This window comes from Oryza brachyantha, chromosome 12, assembly GCF_000231095.2.
Source record: "Oryza brachyantha chromosome 12, ObraRS2, whole genome shotgun sequence".
NCBI classification, from domain to species: Eukaryota; Viridiplantae; Streptophyta; class Magnoliopsida; order Poales; family Poaceae; genus Oryza; species Oryza brachyantha.
The window spans coordinates 10,901,165-10,918,866 of NC_023174.2; the positions used below are offsets into that span (position 1 = coordinate 10,901,165).

A 17,702-nucleotide genomic window follows, 5' to 3' on the forward strand; every position below is an offset into this window, starting at 1 on the left:
CTTTGCTCGCTCTCGTTCTCGCTCTCGCTCTCGCCGTCACCGCCGGTGAGCCGTGCTTCCTCCTCCTCCTCTCTCTCCGCTTGTCGCGTCGCTAGCTACTGAACATGCACAACACACAAAAGTTTTTAACGAGACACATCAATAAAAAGGTCACTACTAATAAATACATAATCACATTTTTCACTTTTCCCTACCGTAAAGATAAAAATATCAATCCAACTATATATAAGTAAATTAATTATATTTAGATTTTACCCTCCTTACTTTTCATAAATTTTAGAGTTTACCTTTTTCTGAGTGACAAAAGTTTTTCTTTTTACCTCATATATTTTCTATCGTTTTCCTTCTCTTTTTCCTATTTATCTTTTTTTCTCATTTTTCCACCTCCACGGCACCGCTTCATGCCTTCAAGGGCCCACGCCGTCGCTGTCGATTCCTCGGCCCGCTCCCACGCTCGTGCTGATAGACGCCCCACGTGCCCTCAACGGCCCCGTGCCTACACGGAACGAATTTTTAAAATTTTTGATTTTATTTAATAAATAATTTATAAAAATATACTTTTGTTTTCAAAATCTACAAATATAACCTCCTGTCACCCTCCTAGAGAGCGAAAAGGTGACGTGACAAACGGTGGGGAGGGAGCCGGGGACAGGCGATTACAGTGTGGTGACGAGCTTGTAATTTAGCCCCTTGTCGTCCTCTGTAAGGGATGCAAGGGGTAAATCGAAAAATTTCCGCTCGCGCTCGGAAACTTTTCGATCGAACGCTGTTTGATATATATATATATATATATATATATATATATATATATATATATATATATATATATATATATTGTTTAATCATAAGTACGAAAATTCGACCTCTCGTCTCTTGGATAGAAGAGAAAGACAGTGACAACTGAGTCAATGTAGTATTTGTGATTAAAGAATTACATACCATATACATATATGTATCAAACCGTAGTATAATTGAGTGAGCGGTAATTTTACAATTTGCCCCTTGCCGCTTCTCTGTAAGGGTGGAAAGGGGCAAATTGCAAAATTTCCACCGTGCCGTCATCCCCCATCCCCGGATCCCTCCCCGTCGTCTGTCACGTTACCTTTCCGCCCTCCAGGGCGGCCGGAGATTAGATTTGTAAATTTTAGAAACGGAAATATAGTTTTGTAAATAAAAAATTCGCACGGAACGACACGACAACTTTCTGGGCCGTGGCAGCGGCAAGTGGGACGGCACGGCACGGCCCGCTTCCTTAACTGTGCCTAACGGGGCGTGCCGTGGGCCGTTCCAGCCCGCACGGCCAATTTGGCCGTGACTAGATCACAAAATCATCGACGATTCTCAACCATCGGATCGAAATCCATCGTCTCACAGCCGTCCGTCCCCCTTCTCCACCGGGCTCACCTCTCCAGTCCAGTCACCACCACCGTCGTCCCCGCTTCGCCGACCCGCGACGAGCTCCCGCCGCCGACGTCTCCCTCAACCCCGCCGCGCCGCCGCTCCTCCGGCCGCCGCCACCTTCTCGGCACCCTCCTCCCCCCTCCAAGGCGGTCGTTAAGCCAGCAGATATGTCGGGCGCGTAGGCGTAGCCAAGCCCGGCGGGAATGCGTATGGCGAGGGGCGCGGCCGCCAGGCTGCTCTCGTCGTCGGCCTCCGCGCCTCTCCTTTGGTCCAGGCGCTGGAGCGGCCATCCTTTCCTCTTCCTCGCCTCCCGCTCCAGGACGACCTCCTTCTCGAGGAGGCCCTCTCGCCGCCCGCCGCCTCCCAAGGACGGCGGCGGGCGCCACGAGCCTGCCGGGGCCGGGCCCAGCCCGTCCCTCTTCCAAGAACTCTCCGGTCTCGTCGCCCCTGACGCCGCCGCCGCCAGCGAGGACCCGGCATTTCAGCCTCGGCGAGATGGGCAGGAGTGGCGGGGGCTCGGCTATGATCCTGTGCGGTGCACGGAAGGTGCTCGTCGAATTGCCCCAGAGGGAGCGGCAGCTGCGGGTTCTGGTTCTGTCACTAGCAGCGTTCCAAGTATGGACGCTCTTGGCTTCCTTGCTGATGATGGGAGCGGACCTAGTTGCAGTGTAACTGCTTCAGGCAGTGAAGTATCATTCCGGGAGGTTGGCAATGGTAACGCTGGAGATATTGAGGATATCAGCGAGGTTGTACATATGGTAACCGAAGTTTTGCGGTCAGAGGTGCCTGGATCACCCATCGAGCAGAGGCTGGAGAACCTGGGAGTTACATATACACCGAGGATTGTGAGTATGGTGCTCAATAGGTGTTTCAAGAAGAGGCATTTGGGGTTCAAATTCTTTGACTGGGTTAGGCAAGTTCCAGGATTCCAGCACACCACAGAGACGTACAACACAATGCTGTACATTGCGGGTGAGGAAAGAAACTTTGAGGCCATGGAGAGGCTGATGGCAGAGATGGATAAGGATATGTGTTTGAAGGACATCAAGTCTTGGACAATCGTGATGTCCAGTTATGGGAAGGCCAGGCAGATTAGCAAGATGCTGTCTACCTTTCAGGCTATGGGGAAATCAAGGTATGTGGCGGTAGACAGTAAAGTTTATAGGACGATTCTTCGTGCTTTGTGCAATTCTGCAAAGTCCGAGCTTGCTCTTGAGTTCTACAAAGATATGCCAAGGAGCATTGAGGTTGGATCTGACGTTTTTCGACTTCTGTTGTGTTGTCTTGCAAGATCAGATAATGCTGAAGCTGTTTTATATGTCAGAGATGATATGATTAAGAGCATGAAGTATCCGGAGGAGTATTGTTATTTGGAAGCTCTACGAAGCTTCTGTGTTTCAGGAAAATTAGAAGAGGCTAAGAAAGTCTTTCAGCAGATGATGAACAAGTCATTGGCTAACTCTTCTGCATTTGAGATACTATTGAGGGGTCTTTGCAAAAACGGTAGGATGGATAAAGCTCTGCAAGTTATGGAGTACATGAAAAGCAAGTCATGTGCAAGCAGTGCCACATTTGGTTTTCTCATTGATGGCTACCTGAGGAAGAGAGAGCATATGAAGGCACTTGAGTTGCTTCAGGAAATGAAGGAATATGGTTGTGTTCCACTGGCATCATCTTATACTCAGCTCATGCAACATCTCTTTGCATTTGATCAACATGAAGCAGCATATAGATTGTATGAGGAAATGCAGGAAAATGGTATTGAATCAGATGTTGTGACAATCACAGCACTGATAGGTGGGCATGTTCGTAACGGACATATTTCTGAAGCATGGGATGCATTTAGGAAAATCAATGAGAACGGTCAGAGACCTACATTGAAAGCTTATACAGTGTTCATCCAAGAGCTTTGTAAGGCCTCAAGGCCCCTTGAAGCACTAAAACTTCTGAAGGATATGCTCGAGTCAGATTTCAAGCCTTCTGAGCAAATTTTCGACCGGATTATTTTTTCTTTGCGTTACAATCACTGTTTGGAAGAAGCCATCAATGTTGAGAGGATGCGAGCATCTTTTAATTCTTGTAGCCCTAGAGAAGGGCTGCAATGCAGAACATTGGATCAGGTTGACTACACTGATAAGTTAAAAAAATTATCAGGATCTGGTCCGGATGGGAAGGAAAGGACACTGGAGTTCAATGGTCATCCTTTGTATGAAGACAGTGATATCTCAGGGATCTTGCCTTGTGATGACACACAGCACTTAGAACAAGAAAAGGATTACAACAATGAAGACGTGGAACAAATATATCAGATTCTGTCTTCTTCTAACTGCTGGAGCTCGATACAACAGGCTCTAGAGATGTTATCACTATATTTTACTCCAAATCTTGTTGATGCCATTATGAAGCGCTGTAAGGCGAACAGTCATGCTGCATTACAATTTTTTTCTTGGGTGGGCAAACGATCTTACTACATGCAGACAACAAAGACTTATAACACAGCCATAAAACTTGCTGGCTCTGCAAAAGATTTTAAGCACATGAGGCTCCTTTACAGACAGATGGTATTGTCAGAATGTTGCCCAACAGTGGATACATGGAATGTCATGATTTGTCAGTATGGAAATGCCGGTCTGACTGAAATGGCTCTTGAAACATTCTACCATATGAAGCAGGGTGGCTTTCAGCCTCACAAAGCTACTTACTGTCACCTAATAATGTATCTCAGCCGTAGAAAAGGGAGGAAAGTAGATGCTGCAATCAAGATTTTCCATGAAATGTGCCATGCAGGCTATATGCCTGACAATGGAATGGTTTGCACATATCTTTCTGCATTATGTGAGTGTGGGATGATAGATCGTGCTAAAAGCTCAGTAGTATTACTATGTAAACATGGATTTTCTGTTCAGGCTGGCTACTCCATACTAATTAGATCATTGTGCAGGTCTGATAGAATGGCTGAAGCTCTCAGTTTGTTCAATAATATTGAGAAATATGGTTGCTCAAGGAGTACATACATGTATGGGAGTCTAATTCACGCATTGTTAAGGAGGGATCGCTTTGATGATGCTGCAGCTATGCTTGCAGAAATGAAGAATTTAGGTATACCTCAAAGCACACATATGTATACCTCATTTATGATCTATTATTTGGGGAAAAGAGATGTTTCCAAAGCGATGGATGTGCTCAAGGAGATGACAGATAATGGGTGTGAGCCTACTGTTGTCACTTACTCTGCATTGATTCGTGGTCATATGGCAATGGGTATGGTTTCGGAGGCTTGGAATGTCTTCCAACACATGAAACTAAAGGGACCGGTGCCAGACTTTGAGACGTACTCAATGTTCATGTCATGCCTTTGTAAGGCAGGTCGATCAGAGGATGCGTTGCAGCTTATTCATGACATGCTTAATGGTGGTATCATCCCCAGCGCGGTAAACTTCAGAACTGTTGTCCATGGTCTGAATATGGAGGGAAAGTACAAGCTAGCTGATTCTGTTCTCCAGTCAAAATGGCACTTAAGGAGTCAAAGGACCTTCTCAGGTTCACTTGTTGCCAATTCATGTGTTTAATTCACATGCTTTGTTGAAAAGTTATCATGAGTAGTGCTCCATGTTCAACTTATTTATTGGAACAAGAGTATGTGGTACGAACATTTGAACAAGAAACATGATTTATTGCAGTACGCCAAATGTCTTGTTTTCCCCAAGAACATTAGTGATCAGAGGCATACTTAATCAAAATCTGCAGTGGTGAAATACTGTGGAAATACAGGCTGCATGAGGACAATATAAGGTATTACTTCTTTCCCTTGCTTTGACATTTCTTCATTCTACAGTAGGACCTAGCTGTCATTGCTAAAGACACAGCCCTTGTTGATTTCTTGCCCCTGCAGCCTGTACCTTGCCATCTCCCTCTCCATGAGTTAACCTGGTGCATTCATTCTTCTGTAACCGGTCTCCACTTATTGTGCTCCAGGATGTAGAGATGGGTATGTATTCACTGATACTCTACCAATTAGAACTTGAAGAGAGTAAGTGGCACTGATACTCTGCTGGTTGCACAATCCACATATTACAGCTAATGTTTATTCTTCCTACCTTTATAAGCACTGGTTGATGCAGAAATGTGTGCCTCGCTACCTTGCACTGTCATGCATGAATCAAAATCAGACAACTCGTTAATGTACTAAGAAGTGTTGAAAAATTCAACATGCTGCACTTTGATTGACGTTTTTTCGGTGAATGGATATCTTGCTTTGAGTGAAAACATGTTTTGTTTATATTTTGCTACATTTCTGGTTTTTCACATGCGACCGTAATTTCTTATGATATGTATGTACAAGATTGCCACAATTTTCTTCCCAAAGCACAATACATAATGTTGTTTAGTATTAATAATTCTCTCCAGCGCTTGTATAGGTGATCCTCTTTTGTTGGGGTATTCAGGAGGGCATATCACTCCCTTGAACTGAATGGACTTTACATACAATGTGTACGTGTATGCAATGCTCTTTGCAGGTGCACAGCATTTTTTTTTAGTTTCACTGAGTGCAGAAATCTGCTGTTTTGGCAAATAGCTCTGGACACCAGTCTGGGTTGTGTAGGTACCCTACTTTCAGCATGTTTAATTTCCTTGTAACTTGCAGCGTAATTGATTAAAATTCCTCCTGAAATAACTGCCAACTAGCTATTCATGCAGTTAATATGTGTATGCATGATCAAGCTTCAGTGTTGCTATTTGGAACGCAACGCTTATTTATTGGCTGGTTTTATAATTACTTTGTCTTACAAAGACTGTTCAGAGAATATGATCAAATCTGCAAGTCTGCTTAGTATGTGGAGGTAGCACACATGCCTTCTTTTTAAGAAATTTTCCTGATCCTGATTCTCTCTAATGGAGTCTGATAATAGAAATTTTGGCACTAACTCTGACATTTTAATTATTGTGGAGCTCACACCCAAGTCTGTCATTGTGTTCTGGTCTTAGTTTGTCATATTAGTGTGGATAGGTTTACTAATGAAAGTCTCAGAAATGGTTTGAGCACCAAATGAACTGCACATGGTTCTTTTCTAATGCTTTTGTGGGTTGACAGGTATAGGTAAAGCACTTTGTTGTTGCCTGATCTCTTGCAATGCATCAACTGTAAACTATGTGTTGAATTGATCTTCAAAGTTTTTCTGTTATTCTTGCTACTTATCTTCATTTCTATGTCCTTTCAGAAGGAGGCCTTGGAGCTTTAACTGAAAAGGTAACAGTACAGCAGGATTAGTAAAGGCCAAAAGCAGAGCATAGAGAGAGAGGAAAAATCCATAAGAGACCATGGCAGACGACAGAGATATTTGAAGCCTTTTCATTCCGCTGTTTCTAAAAGTAATCAAAAATAATGTCAATGCTTGGGCTACGGTACGATTACATCTTGATGCAAAGGGAGATTCTGCTTCCTTGATAAAACAAATTCCTGAAGACTTGACGGTTTGTTGGTTTTCCACAATTGTTATTTTGATTTCATGCTTAACTTTACGTGTAGTGATGTAGTTAAGGAACTTAAAGATATTTAAGGATCTGCCGCTCTCAGATATTGTGTTTAATAATTTGTCATCATACATGTTTATGATATATGGGTCCTAGGCCCAAATATCATAGACACATCAGTAAAACCCACTGGGGATCTTGATAATCATCTAATAGAGAAAATTTTGATAAAATGCAACTGGGATTTCAAATTATGCTAATTACTTAAGTACCATGTCGAATTTATATGGCTACATGCTACTGTACTTTACTTTTGATCTCTGTCAATTTCTCTAAGATTCTTGCCATGGACATGACTTGTCTAGGTCTCTAGGCCAATATATGATTGAGAATGGTGACTGGTGGACGTCTTCTATGGCCGCAGTCTGCAGCTCTCTTGGAATTCAGCTTGCACTGATAATTGGAGTGAATCATCAATACGTTGTACTTCATGGTTCAGATGTGCTGGGACGGTGGTGAACAATTGCAGCACATTGTTATTATGTTATTCTTCTGAGATAATGTTTTCGCTTCAATTTGGATTGGTGAGCAACGCTGTGTACCATGTACTGACCTTGTAAGATATTCAATTTTGTGACATCGCCGTGAAAGCTACTGGCAATCCATCATTTTGAACTCAAAAGATTCTAAAATCTGAAAGGAGAACGACATTGTGTTAACATGCTGATTCACGAATTAACAGAGTTAGGCCCAACAAACTTAAAATTTCATCTCTGAGATCAACCTGTCCATGCATCGTATCTAACCCACAAATTCCATCACAACAGATGATACAAACTGCTTTGCGCCGAGCCACACTTTTGATTTTTCGAGCGTGGCATAACGTTTACTCTAATTAGCTTGTTCAACAAAGAATGAATTTAATTCTGGGTACTGATGAATATCTATTCCCATTTCATCGTCTGCCTAGAGCTGCCTGTGTATAATGAAATTTTACTGTAAAGAGAAATATGTCCTTTCCCTACCTGCAGCATTGTCACCAGTGGCATTTGCAATACAGATCGTCGGTACAGAGGAAGACCTCCATCACTACATGTGCAACCATGGAGTGAAGTGAGCAATGGCTGGTGAGGAAGCATCTGGCATTATTTCATCCCAAGGCGAATGTGGCAACATGGGTCATCCAGGAACACAAGAACCATGGACCAGCAGCCTCCGCATCGGTTGTCACTGTACACTTTACAATTACAGCTTCTTCACGGTTTCTTCGACTGCACGCTCATAGTATCTCATTCTCTGTGTAGCTTTCACTGCACGATCAAAGTCCCTCTTGTCGAACGCTTCCTGGAAGGAATTGGACCAGGTCTCGAACTTTCTCTTAATCTGAGAAAGGTGACATACAATGTTAGCCTGGAAATCATTCAAGTGTATTTATGCTTTCAAATAATGACATGAAATGATTGTGTTCAACAGAACCTGAGATTGTATCTTCTCCAGGGTTTGAGGATCATTGGCCTCACTAACTGCTTCGCGCATTTCCATCATCTGCAAATTATGTAATGTATGCATATAACTTTATTTATTCAATTTGATCTTGAATTGAAACATACACATTATTGCAGATTTGCAGCTCTTACTTTTGCGTGCAGTTATTGACACAAGCTGTATGGAAATAGAACCTAGTGTTTTTAGTGGCTGCAAGGGGACACAAGACAAAAGATTCGTTCAATTACCTCCATAAGAAGTTCAGGATCAGTGATAGTCTTCTCTTCATCAATGTGTATCCCCTCTAGTTGCAGCTGCCAAATGGTTTGGAGAGGCAATTTAAAAGATGATGCAAATGGTTATTTACATAGGTGTACCTTGTAAAAAAGATGCATATGTTCAAAAGTGATGGTCAAGTGTTTTTTTAATCTTATTTATGTAGAGCTGGGGGTTTTTAGTATAAAGAGGGCATATGTTCGAAAGTGATGGTCAAGTTTTTTTTTTAATTTTATTTATGTAGAGCTGGGGATGTTTAGTATAAACACAACTTAACATGGGTGCTGAATACTTTTGAAATACTACTGGAAGAACTCACCAAGTATAATGCCCTTGACAAAGGTTTGCTCAGTGTGCGGTATGCATCAATCACAAGTGCTGATTGCTCAGCAGCAAAAGCTCTCTCTTTCTGCATGAAAAAGAAACCAATTCACAAATCATTTTGGAGATGAAGGCTCTTGAGTACTATATGTTAGCTCTGAATGCGGGGAGAGACCTCAGATTTAGAATGAACTAGATCTGGATGTAACTTCTTCTGCCAGTCTTTGTACTTCCCCTCTAAATTGTTATCCTTTATGTTGTACTCTCTTTCCCTGCCAAAGAAATGAGGTAAATCGTTGGTGCATGATTAAAGCATAGAAAATATTAGCGGACTTACGTAATTGTAGAAATTTTTTGAAATATTTAGTATTAGTAGTAAAACGATTGTAATAACTGCATCTTTTCGATAGCATTACAGGAACAGTAAAAGGCGTAGGGTGGCCATAATATGCAGTGTTGATCACGGATATAAAGCTGAGCAACTGCAATGCTCGCCAGTTTGTTTGGAGCTTTTCTAAATAGTGAGGAGGGAAAAGGTTGGGAATTCAGTCGGATAAACATTAAGCACAATATAAGGCAAGCACAACATTATGAAACCATCACCATACAAAATGGCTTGATTTTCACCTAAACAGCCAAGGTGGACATAGATACAAGGGAACTTATCAGCATAAATAATGCAACCGATGAACACACTCCCACCCTAACAGAGAGTGGATCAAGAAAGTTTGCAATATGAATTTTGAAACATGTCCAGTTAACCCAAAGTCCAGCTCTCCGACATTCTTTTCTCTTTGGATGTTACAAATTAGTGCATCCATAATATAGGTTTTACAGCACGATTACATTGCCTTACAGAAAATCGCTAAAAGCGTGGTGGTATGTTTCAGCTAACCTAAGAGTAATGAAAATGCACATCACCTCAATTCTTTCGCTTCTGTTTATGCTTATAACCCAAAATTTAAATTTTCAATCTTAAATTTGGAGTTGATTTTTTGGTTTTTCACCTAAGGTTATTTTTCGGCTTAAACTTGTAGATCGCTAAGAATACATATATAAAATTTGTATTCACAAATAATTTTTCGTTTGCAAATAACCTTTGTTGTACTCTCTTTACCTCCCCTGTAAATTCTTTTTCTGGAGTCCAGTTTCACTTTCTACATGACCCATCAAAACCACGTAGAACCGTTCTTATTATGCCAAGAAGGCAAGAACATAGCAGCAGCAGAACGGGGCGCTGCATCTCCGCATTGCAAATTGGAACAAGCGACCGCAGAATGCATATCAGCTGGGAAGATATTGCCATGATCGCAGCACAGTACCATTAATCAGCGCCTAAAATTCGCTAGGAATTCAAAAAAAAAACGAAACGATTCACAACCAGAAAGACGGCAGTGTCATCGGGTGCTACTCACAGGCCAAAGATCCGGAAGTAGTCGACGGCGGGGTCGACGGGCTGCACGCTCCCGCAGGCGCCGCACGAGAGGAACGCGCCGCCCGCGCCGCAGCTCCAGCACTCGCCGGCACCGCCGCCCCGCGCCCGGTCCGAGAGGCCCCGAGAGGGCGCTCCGGTGGAGGAACCCCGAGCGAGGGCGCCGAAACCCCTGTGGAGAGAGGTGGGCACAGGCCGCGGCGGGTTCCTCCGGGAGCCGCGGCCGGCGGCGGCGGCCCCGGGAGCCGCCGCGAGGAGGTGGAGGCGGAGCCGTCCGGCTCGGCGCCACATGGTGCGGGGTTCTGGGCCGCCTCTCTGTGGGGGCTGCGGGCGGCGGCGAGCGGCGGCGCGGAGGGAGGCGATTACGTAGTTGAGTTGACAGCCAAGTATTTTCTGTGGGTTCCGTGGGTGACAGATGGGCCCGTGAAAAATTAGTGCGGAGACGTGATTGTTTTTACGACTTTGGCTGTGTTCTCTCGATATATTTATACAGACTAAAATGCTTAGGCAGATATTATGTATATATTTTTTAAAAAAATATATATCATTTAGTAATTTAAAAACATACGTAAAAAAACGAGAAAAAAACCGTGTGAAAAAACACGACCACAACCGATATTGTCTCCATAGGTCTTAAAAAGGCTATTATTAAACAACTTCTCGTTGGCCTGTGTTACTTCCTCTGAAATAGTCAATGACGTACAAAACGAGATAATATGTTATTACCATATGATCAATCCAGTTGTACCATATATTTTCCCAATTATTTTTAGTTGCTTCTTTAGTTTTTACGCACACGCTTTCTTAACAACTAAATGATATATCTCTTTTAAAAAAGTTTGTATATACGAGTTTATCATTTCATCTTTGTAGATGTAACGACCCTATTTTTTTAAAATTCATTTAATTGCTACGGTGTGGTTTGGTTTTTCGCGTTAGAAGACCGACTCGTATGCATATCATCACAATAGGAAAACACAATAAGACAAGTAAAATCATTTATTTTATTTAATATGCATATTACATCAACGTCTATCACTATGAAAAGTAAAGTAGCTAATTAAAAATGTGGTGTTTATCCTAACACCAAATTAATTTAGGAGGCTACAGGATTTATCTTTTAGACACCATAGAAAAATTGTGAGTTATTCATGCCATATATCTTGCAACCAAACCATATAGGGGAAATTAGTAGCACGAGCCATCTCTACAAATTTCCATGAATATTCAATTTCTAGAAAACCCTGAGTTTTTGGGTAATTACAAATCAGTCCCTAAACTCAGAGTTACCTCCTCAATTCCGAAAATATGAGGGGCTAGAATGAAAAAGTATCAAATATCTAATTTTACCAAAATTTTCATTTTTCTGGAAATCAGTAAGATTTCTCAAAATTTTCCACCGAGCATGCAAACGTGAGGTGTCAAGCTCTAGTGCTACTAGCAAGTTCTTTGTAGAGAAGTCACCTAGAAAACACTATACACAGTAACAAAATCTCTCAAATTCATCGTAACCAGAGTCTCACCAGTAAGCCATTTCAAATCAATTCCGTAGAACTCAGAACAACCAAAGGAGAGTTAGAGAGAGGAAAACCTGAGCAAGAAGAGGGCAAGACCAGCAAGCCTCAGGTGGAGCAAGGGCTCCAACTCTAGGAGGAGCCGGTATCCCAGCTCAAGGAGGAGAAGATTGTTATAGCAAAATCATTCTGATCCAGAGAGTGGCAGTAGAAGCATAGGAGGAGGAGTTATACCACACATCTTTCAGTATCAAACAACAAAAAGGTAACCAAAACTTTGAAAACAAAGGAGGAGAGGGAATACTTCATATTCATCAGTAGCATTAGTATTTTTAGATGGATAAAAATTTACATCAATCTGGAGTTTAGGTTAAAAGAAAAGTATTGCATAATTTTTATAGCTAGACAATCATAATTGGTCTGTGTGCTGTTATAGTTCTGTTAGAAATAAATATTTGTTCATGAAACAATTAGTGAGAAATAGAATCTACATAAGAATCTGACATAGTTAGAGTGTTCATTTCATTTTATTAGTTATGTATATCAACCTAATAAGTATTCAGTGATAATTATCAATTCTGGAATATAATTACCTTTAGAAGGTTAGAGTTAGCCATCATTTTAGAACACTGGATTAGAGGAAAATTATTCTAAACCTAGCAACCACTGTGAATCAATAAATCAAAGCTATAGGAACTAAATTGTCAGATTGTAGTAGTAGTATATGCATCCCAGCTATGTAATCACAATAAAGAATTTTAGAGGAGGAGATATATACGTGCGTGTTCTGTATAGCAGGAGAAAGGGGAAAAAAGGGATTCTGGAGTTAGACTGGCCTTCTTCATAACAGCCACCATCGGAGCTGGGTGCCAACGGCCATGGGAGCTGCATGCATCCAGATCCAGGTGAGAGAGAAATAGAGAGAGAAAGGTAGAGAGCAGTAGAGAGTAAGGGGCTTGGCAGGAGGCAAGCTTGGAGCTTCGATTAGCAGCAGCAGAGGAGTCGCCGGAGGTAGATCACAACAGCAGCAGTGAAGAAACGGAGCTGCAATAGCAGCAGCAAGGTGAGAGTGTATGTATATGAGAGAGAGCAGGCAGGAGGAAGAAGAAGAGAGAAACATGGGGAACGATGCAAGGAGGTGGTAGTGAGACTAGTACTATTGAGTTACTTTATTGAGTTATTTTAGTGGGTTTGCTAAATAATTGATTCCACGTATTAGAGTATTAAAACTTGAGTAGTTGAATTGATTTAGTTTTTCTAAACTATTTATTGTAAACTTATATACTGTACTATTCAACTATTTAAATTCTTAATTTCATCATATTCTTGATTAAATAAAGTCTATTTTTTTAGTAATATTCAATTAATCACATAAGTATTGTGATTTAAATATTTTGAAGTATACATTTTAAGTTAACATTCTAAACTAAGGTTTTACTTAATAAAATGGATTGGGTTTAATATTCATAAGACACTCTTCATGTGCATTGCATGCGTATATATCATACGTTCGGAATGTCTTTATTTGGTATTTCGTTTTTTAGAAGTTCGAGTTCCTGAGGAGTCAATCGTTTCGACTGAATCCGGAGGCACTCTTGGTGTTTTCTATCCAGACAAGTCCATCTCTTGATCATATTTATAGTTATTTCAAGTATTTACAACTTATATAACCCTCATCATTGCATAGAAAACCAAAACTTTACTTTCACATGTTAATTATGTGCATGGATATATATATATATATATGGATCAGCTCCTTGATGATCTTATTTGTTGGCAACTGGTACTTGTATGTTGTGGAGTATATCATAAGGTTAACTAACAACTGCCATTTGGTATGCAAGCGTTGTAGCGATCATGTCGGCCACATGACCTGGAATGGGATAGGCTGGCTTAGTAATACTTTCTTAATGGCTTTATCCTGTGGGCTAAGGACTTCCGTGAACCCTGTGAGCATGGGCTAGCGATGATGATTGTTGTTTTGCAGAATCCGACTAGATGATGTGGATTGCCATTGTTGCGGGATCCGATGATTGATTTGCCGTTGTTGCGGGGATCACCCACAGAGATAACTGACAGATGGGATTGATGAAAAGCTTGTGATCTTAACCTTGCCGGCATACAACGTGCAGTGTGTTTAAAGCGCCGACGGGCGTGTGCATTAAAAGGTTTAAGACGTTTATGGGTACAGCGACACACCTATGCAGAGTGTATTGAATTGTGATATGTCACTCCCTGTTTCGGGTAGAAACTGCGAACACGGCAGGAAAGGAACCTATCGGAGGTTCTACCTTGTGGTACCTCATGTGCAGTAGATTTTCAAATTAAAATTGGAGATTTTGAAAGAAAGAATTGCCAAAATTATTAGGAATTCCTTGAAGGATCTTGGATCCTGTATCATTGCATTCAAACACTGTATTGCTATTGATGGTCTTGTTGAGTACCTTTTATACTCATCCCCTATGTTAATTCCTTGGATATAGATGTTGAACCATTAGATACAAATGAAGAAGACTGTACAGAAGGAGCGGAAGAAAAACAGGCGATGGATGAGAACCCTGAAGATCTCTATGATGACGTCGAGGTCGACGAGCAGTAATGTGCGATGCGTTGTCATAGTAGGGGGAGTAGCAGTAAAATGTTAGTATTTTAAATACCAGTAGTATTACTAGTAGTTGGAGTGCTTTTGTTGTTTATATTTCTAGCTTCTGGCTTGTACTTTTTGTTTTCGTTGCTTGAGTTCTGTCTTGAGCTAAATTTCTAGGGTATTGTAATAATTGGAGCTATTCTAATGTTTCTGCTATGCTACTCTGATGGACATATTTCTTAATAAATGGAGTTTATCGAGTAATGTGTTATAGACTGGTATTCTACCTCGGAAGTGGAATACGTGGGTCACTTCAGTAGAGTAAATTTTCAATTTCATAGAAGTTGATTTCATCGCTTATACTTATTAAGTAGTTATTAAAAAATAGATAATCTTTTATTTTTTATCGACAAAAAAAACATAGTAGGAAATCATTATGATACATCCCGTTTAGTAATTCGTCAAGTGTACTCACAAGAAATAAGAAAAAAATTCTGAGCAGACTAGCTCAAAAGAATGCAACATTAAGCAACCTCTGATTGGAGCAATATTTTTTTGTAAATTTTCTCGTTGTAACAAGTTTTCACACATATTTCTATTAGGTGCACTGCAATACTATTTACAATCATTGTCACATTTTCCTTGTAAATACATATTTAGTAGGAAATATTAATTTGAACATAAATTTATACAAATCTTAACTTATTGATTGTAACTCTGCAACAAAGTTTGGAACAATAGTCATATAAAATAAATAATAAAAATATAGTTCGTCTACGTAAGAGCACAGCATAAATCAATCCATATACGACACTATAGATCATGGTTAGACAATGGTACCCTTATATATCAATTCAGAGAATGTCTATATCAATTGAGAGAATGTCTATATATAGTAAAGACAAAGGGTCACAATGATAATGACGACATGAATTGAGCGCACAAACTATTAATCGAAGACGACAAAGATAGGCTAAACAATATCGCTTGTAAATCGAAAGCATGAGGAATAGGAGAACCCTAATGTTGGTTGTGCTATGCGTGAATCCAATTCTAGCAGCTCAAATCAGAATGTTACTACTGATATGACAGTCAATGTTTATATTGTCATGGTTACAAGATAGATAAGAGAATAATTATGGAAAGTAATGACACATGATAATGTAACCAAGAACCAATGAGAAACTTGGGCTTGACCCAAGGTTGCCCAATAAAAAGATGCATTGAAATAATGCTGACCTGGACTGTTTTGCCTTTTTTGGAGGTTGGTCATTGGCTCTAAAATTGTGTAATACTAGCTCTTAAAAGAAGCTTCAGTTTGCTAAAAATTCTCGTAAGATTATTTGACAAGAGGCATGTTCACTTTATTGCCCAAATAAACTTTACCATCTATTTGGAACACCAAAATTTGATATTTATGTGTTCTTTTGAAGATTATTGATGAAAGATGAAAGATTATATGATTTTGTGATAGCTATTTAATGATACAAACGATGAAATTAACTACTGCAAAGTTGAAAAATATTTTAGTAAAGTACATGGCAGGTGTTTAAACTTGTGGTGTGGTATCACTTAAGTCCACAAACTTAGAAAATGCACGTTCAGGCCCACGATATCGTTTTAATGTACCATCCCGGTCCAATCCATGCTTGACCGCGTTTGACCACCAGCGTGGTGTGCCACGTAGGCAGTACATTTGCATATGCCCCTCCTCCGCAAAATGTAGTACGCACTGTGTCGCATTATAGCGTATCAGAACCCAAAATCCCCAAATCACTTGGACCGCATTTTCTACACTCAACTCAGTCTCACCTTGTGGTTAGAGCAAGTGTAGAAAATGCGGTCCGTGTTAGCAATGTTCTTCGATATGCACTTAACGATGGTTTTATACTTGCATAATGGGCCAAGGATCAACGACACTTGTACTTTTTTCCGTCGATTGCAAGAGGAGGCTGAGCTAGAAGCCATGGGGAGCACGCCCTGCACTTGGCCACCTTCCTCCACGGCCTCGCTGACGCACTAGGCTGCCTCCAGCCGTGGCCCTGACGCCTCACTAGGCCACGTCCCGCCATGACCTCACTGCCACCTATCTTCCAAATCCTAGCCGATTTGGGGATTTTGGGGTTCTTATGCTACAATGCGACACACAGTGCCTACTACAATTGCGGAGGGGGCAGATGCAAATGTACTACATGCATGGCACGCCACGCTGGTGGTCAAACGCGTTCAAGCACGGATTGGACCGGGATGGTACATTTAAACGAGATCGTGGACCACAAGTCTAAGGACCGGCTACGTAATTTACTCAATTTTTTTTAAAAATGTGATATGATGAACTTCTCTATGGAAACGTTTTGCAAAAAATGAACCGTTTAATAATTTGGGAAGCGTGCGCTCAAAAGCCGAGGAAAAATTTGTCTAAAGAACGTAAAATTTTTGTCAAAGGATTTGTAAGATGTATTTAGGCCACGTTTGTTAGGGTTGATAAGTTAACTTATCCCTCGTTTTCTGCGCGCACACTTCCCGAACTGCTAAATGGTGTATTTTTTGAAAAAAAATTTATAGAAAAGTTGTTTAAAACAATCATATTAATCTATTTTATATTTTTAATAATTAATTAATCATGTACTGATCTATTACTACGTTTTCCGTGCCAGGTAAGTTAACTTACCCATCCCGTAAACGAACGTGGCCTTAGTTTGATATCTTGCTAAATTTTGGTATAGTTTTGTGAGTATAAGTTTCTATAAGTACTAAATATTGACAAGGTTGTGGTGGTAAAGATTTGTTTAGCTTGAAAATTTTAAATGGTTGATTTTGGCAAGAACTGAGCAAGCCCCAATGAAATCAAGAGTTCAATTAGTTTTGGTTGTGTTGTCTGTTGATATTTCTATAAACTTAATATTCCTGTCACTGGTATTTCTTTATTCGTCAGTATTTTGTAATATTTTAAATGAACATTGCATCGTTAATTTATGTTTTACAAGGAGGTGAGAAGGTAGTTTGGACTCTCATCTAAGTTTATTCGCAATTCATAGGGCCTTTTGTGGTGTTAAAAAGAGGCCCACGTAATTACACGAATAGCCAAATCGTCATATTTCTTCTTCTGCTGCTGCTGCTGTTTTAATTGCAATCAAATGCATGACCTATGGTATCAAATTTAAGGCACATCTTGTTTTCCTCCAAGTTCTTTGGCGGCTTATCCCACACCACA

The 17,702-nt window shown here is 40.7% G+C and overlaps 2 protein-coding genes across 2 annotated transcripts; one reads left to right on the plus strand and one right to left on the minus strand.

The window, feature by feature from the left end:
• Nucleotides 1-1,561: 1,561 nt before the first annotated feature.
• LOC102715807 (putative pentatricopeptide repeat-containing protein At5g06400, mitochondrial) lies at nucleotides 1,562-4,992 on the plus strand. Its single transcript, XM_015843189.2, has one exon. It carries the CDS (start codon nucleotides 1,605-1,607, stop codon nucleotides 4,968-4,970), a length of 3,366 nt encoding a protein of 1,121 aa, XP_015698675.2. The 5' UTR covers nucleotides 1,562-1,604; the 3' UTR covers nucleotides 4,971-4,992.
• A 2,570-nt stretch (nucleotides 4,993-7,562) lies between these two features.
• Nucleotides 7,563-10,807, minus strand: LOC102718232 (iron-sulfur cluster co-chaperone protein HscB homolog). The gene is made up of 6 exons (XM_006664477.3): nucleotides 10,371-10,807; nucleotides 9,131-9,227; nucleotides 8,954-9,043; nucleotides 8,607-8,672; nucleotides 8,350-8,418; nucleotides 7,563-8,256 (listed from the first exon to the last, which is right to left on the minus strand). Exons 1-6 carry the CDS (start codon nucleotides 10,676-10,678, stop codon nucleotides 8,119-8,121), a joined length of 768 nt encoding a protein of 255 aa, XP_006664540.3. The 5' UTR covers nucleotides 10,679-10,807; the 3' UTR covers nucleotides 7,563-8,118.
• Between the last annotated feature and the right edge of the window lie 6,895 nt (nucleotides 10,808-17,702).

Bases quoted from the DNA above. Each gene is read 5' to 3' on its own strand.
- LOC102715807 (XM_015843189.2), top strand. From the start codon at position 1,605: ATGCGTATGGCGAGGGGCGCGGCCGCCAGGCTGCTCTCGTCGTCGGCC.
- LOC102718232 (XM_006664477.3), bottom strand. From the start codon at position 10,678: ATGTGGCGCCGAGCCGGACGGCTCCGCCTCCACCTCCTCGCGGCGGCT. The intron at 9,228-10,370 runs GTGAGTAGCACC...TTTCTTTGGCAG, and splicing joins TACTTCCGGATCTTTGGCCT to GGAAAGAGAGTACAACATAA. The intron at 8,673-8,953 runs GTGAGTTCTTCC...ACCATTTGGCAG, and splicing joins TGTCAAGGGCATTATACTTG to CTGCAACTAGAGGGGATACA.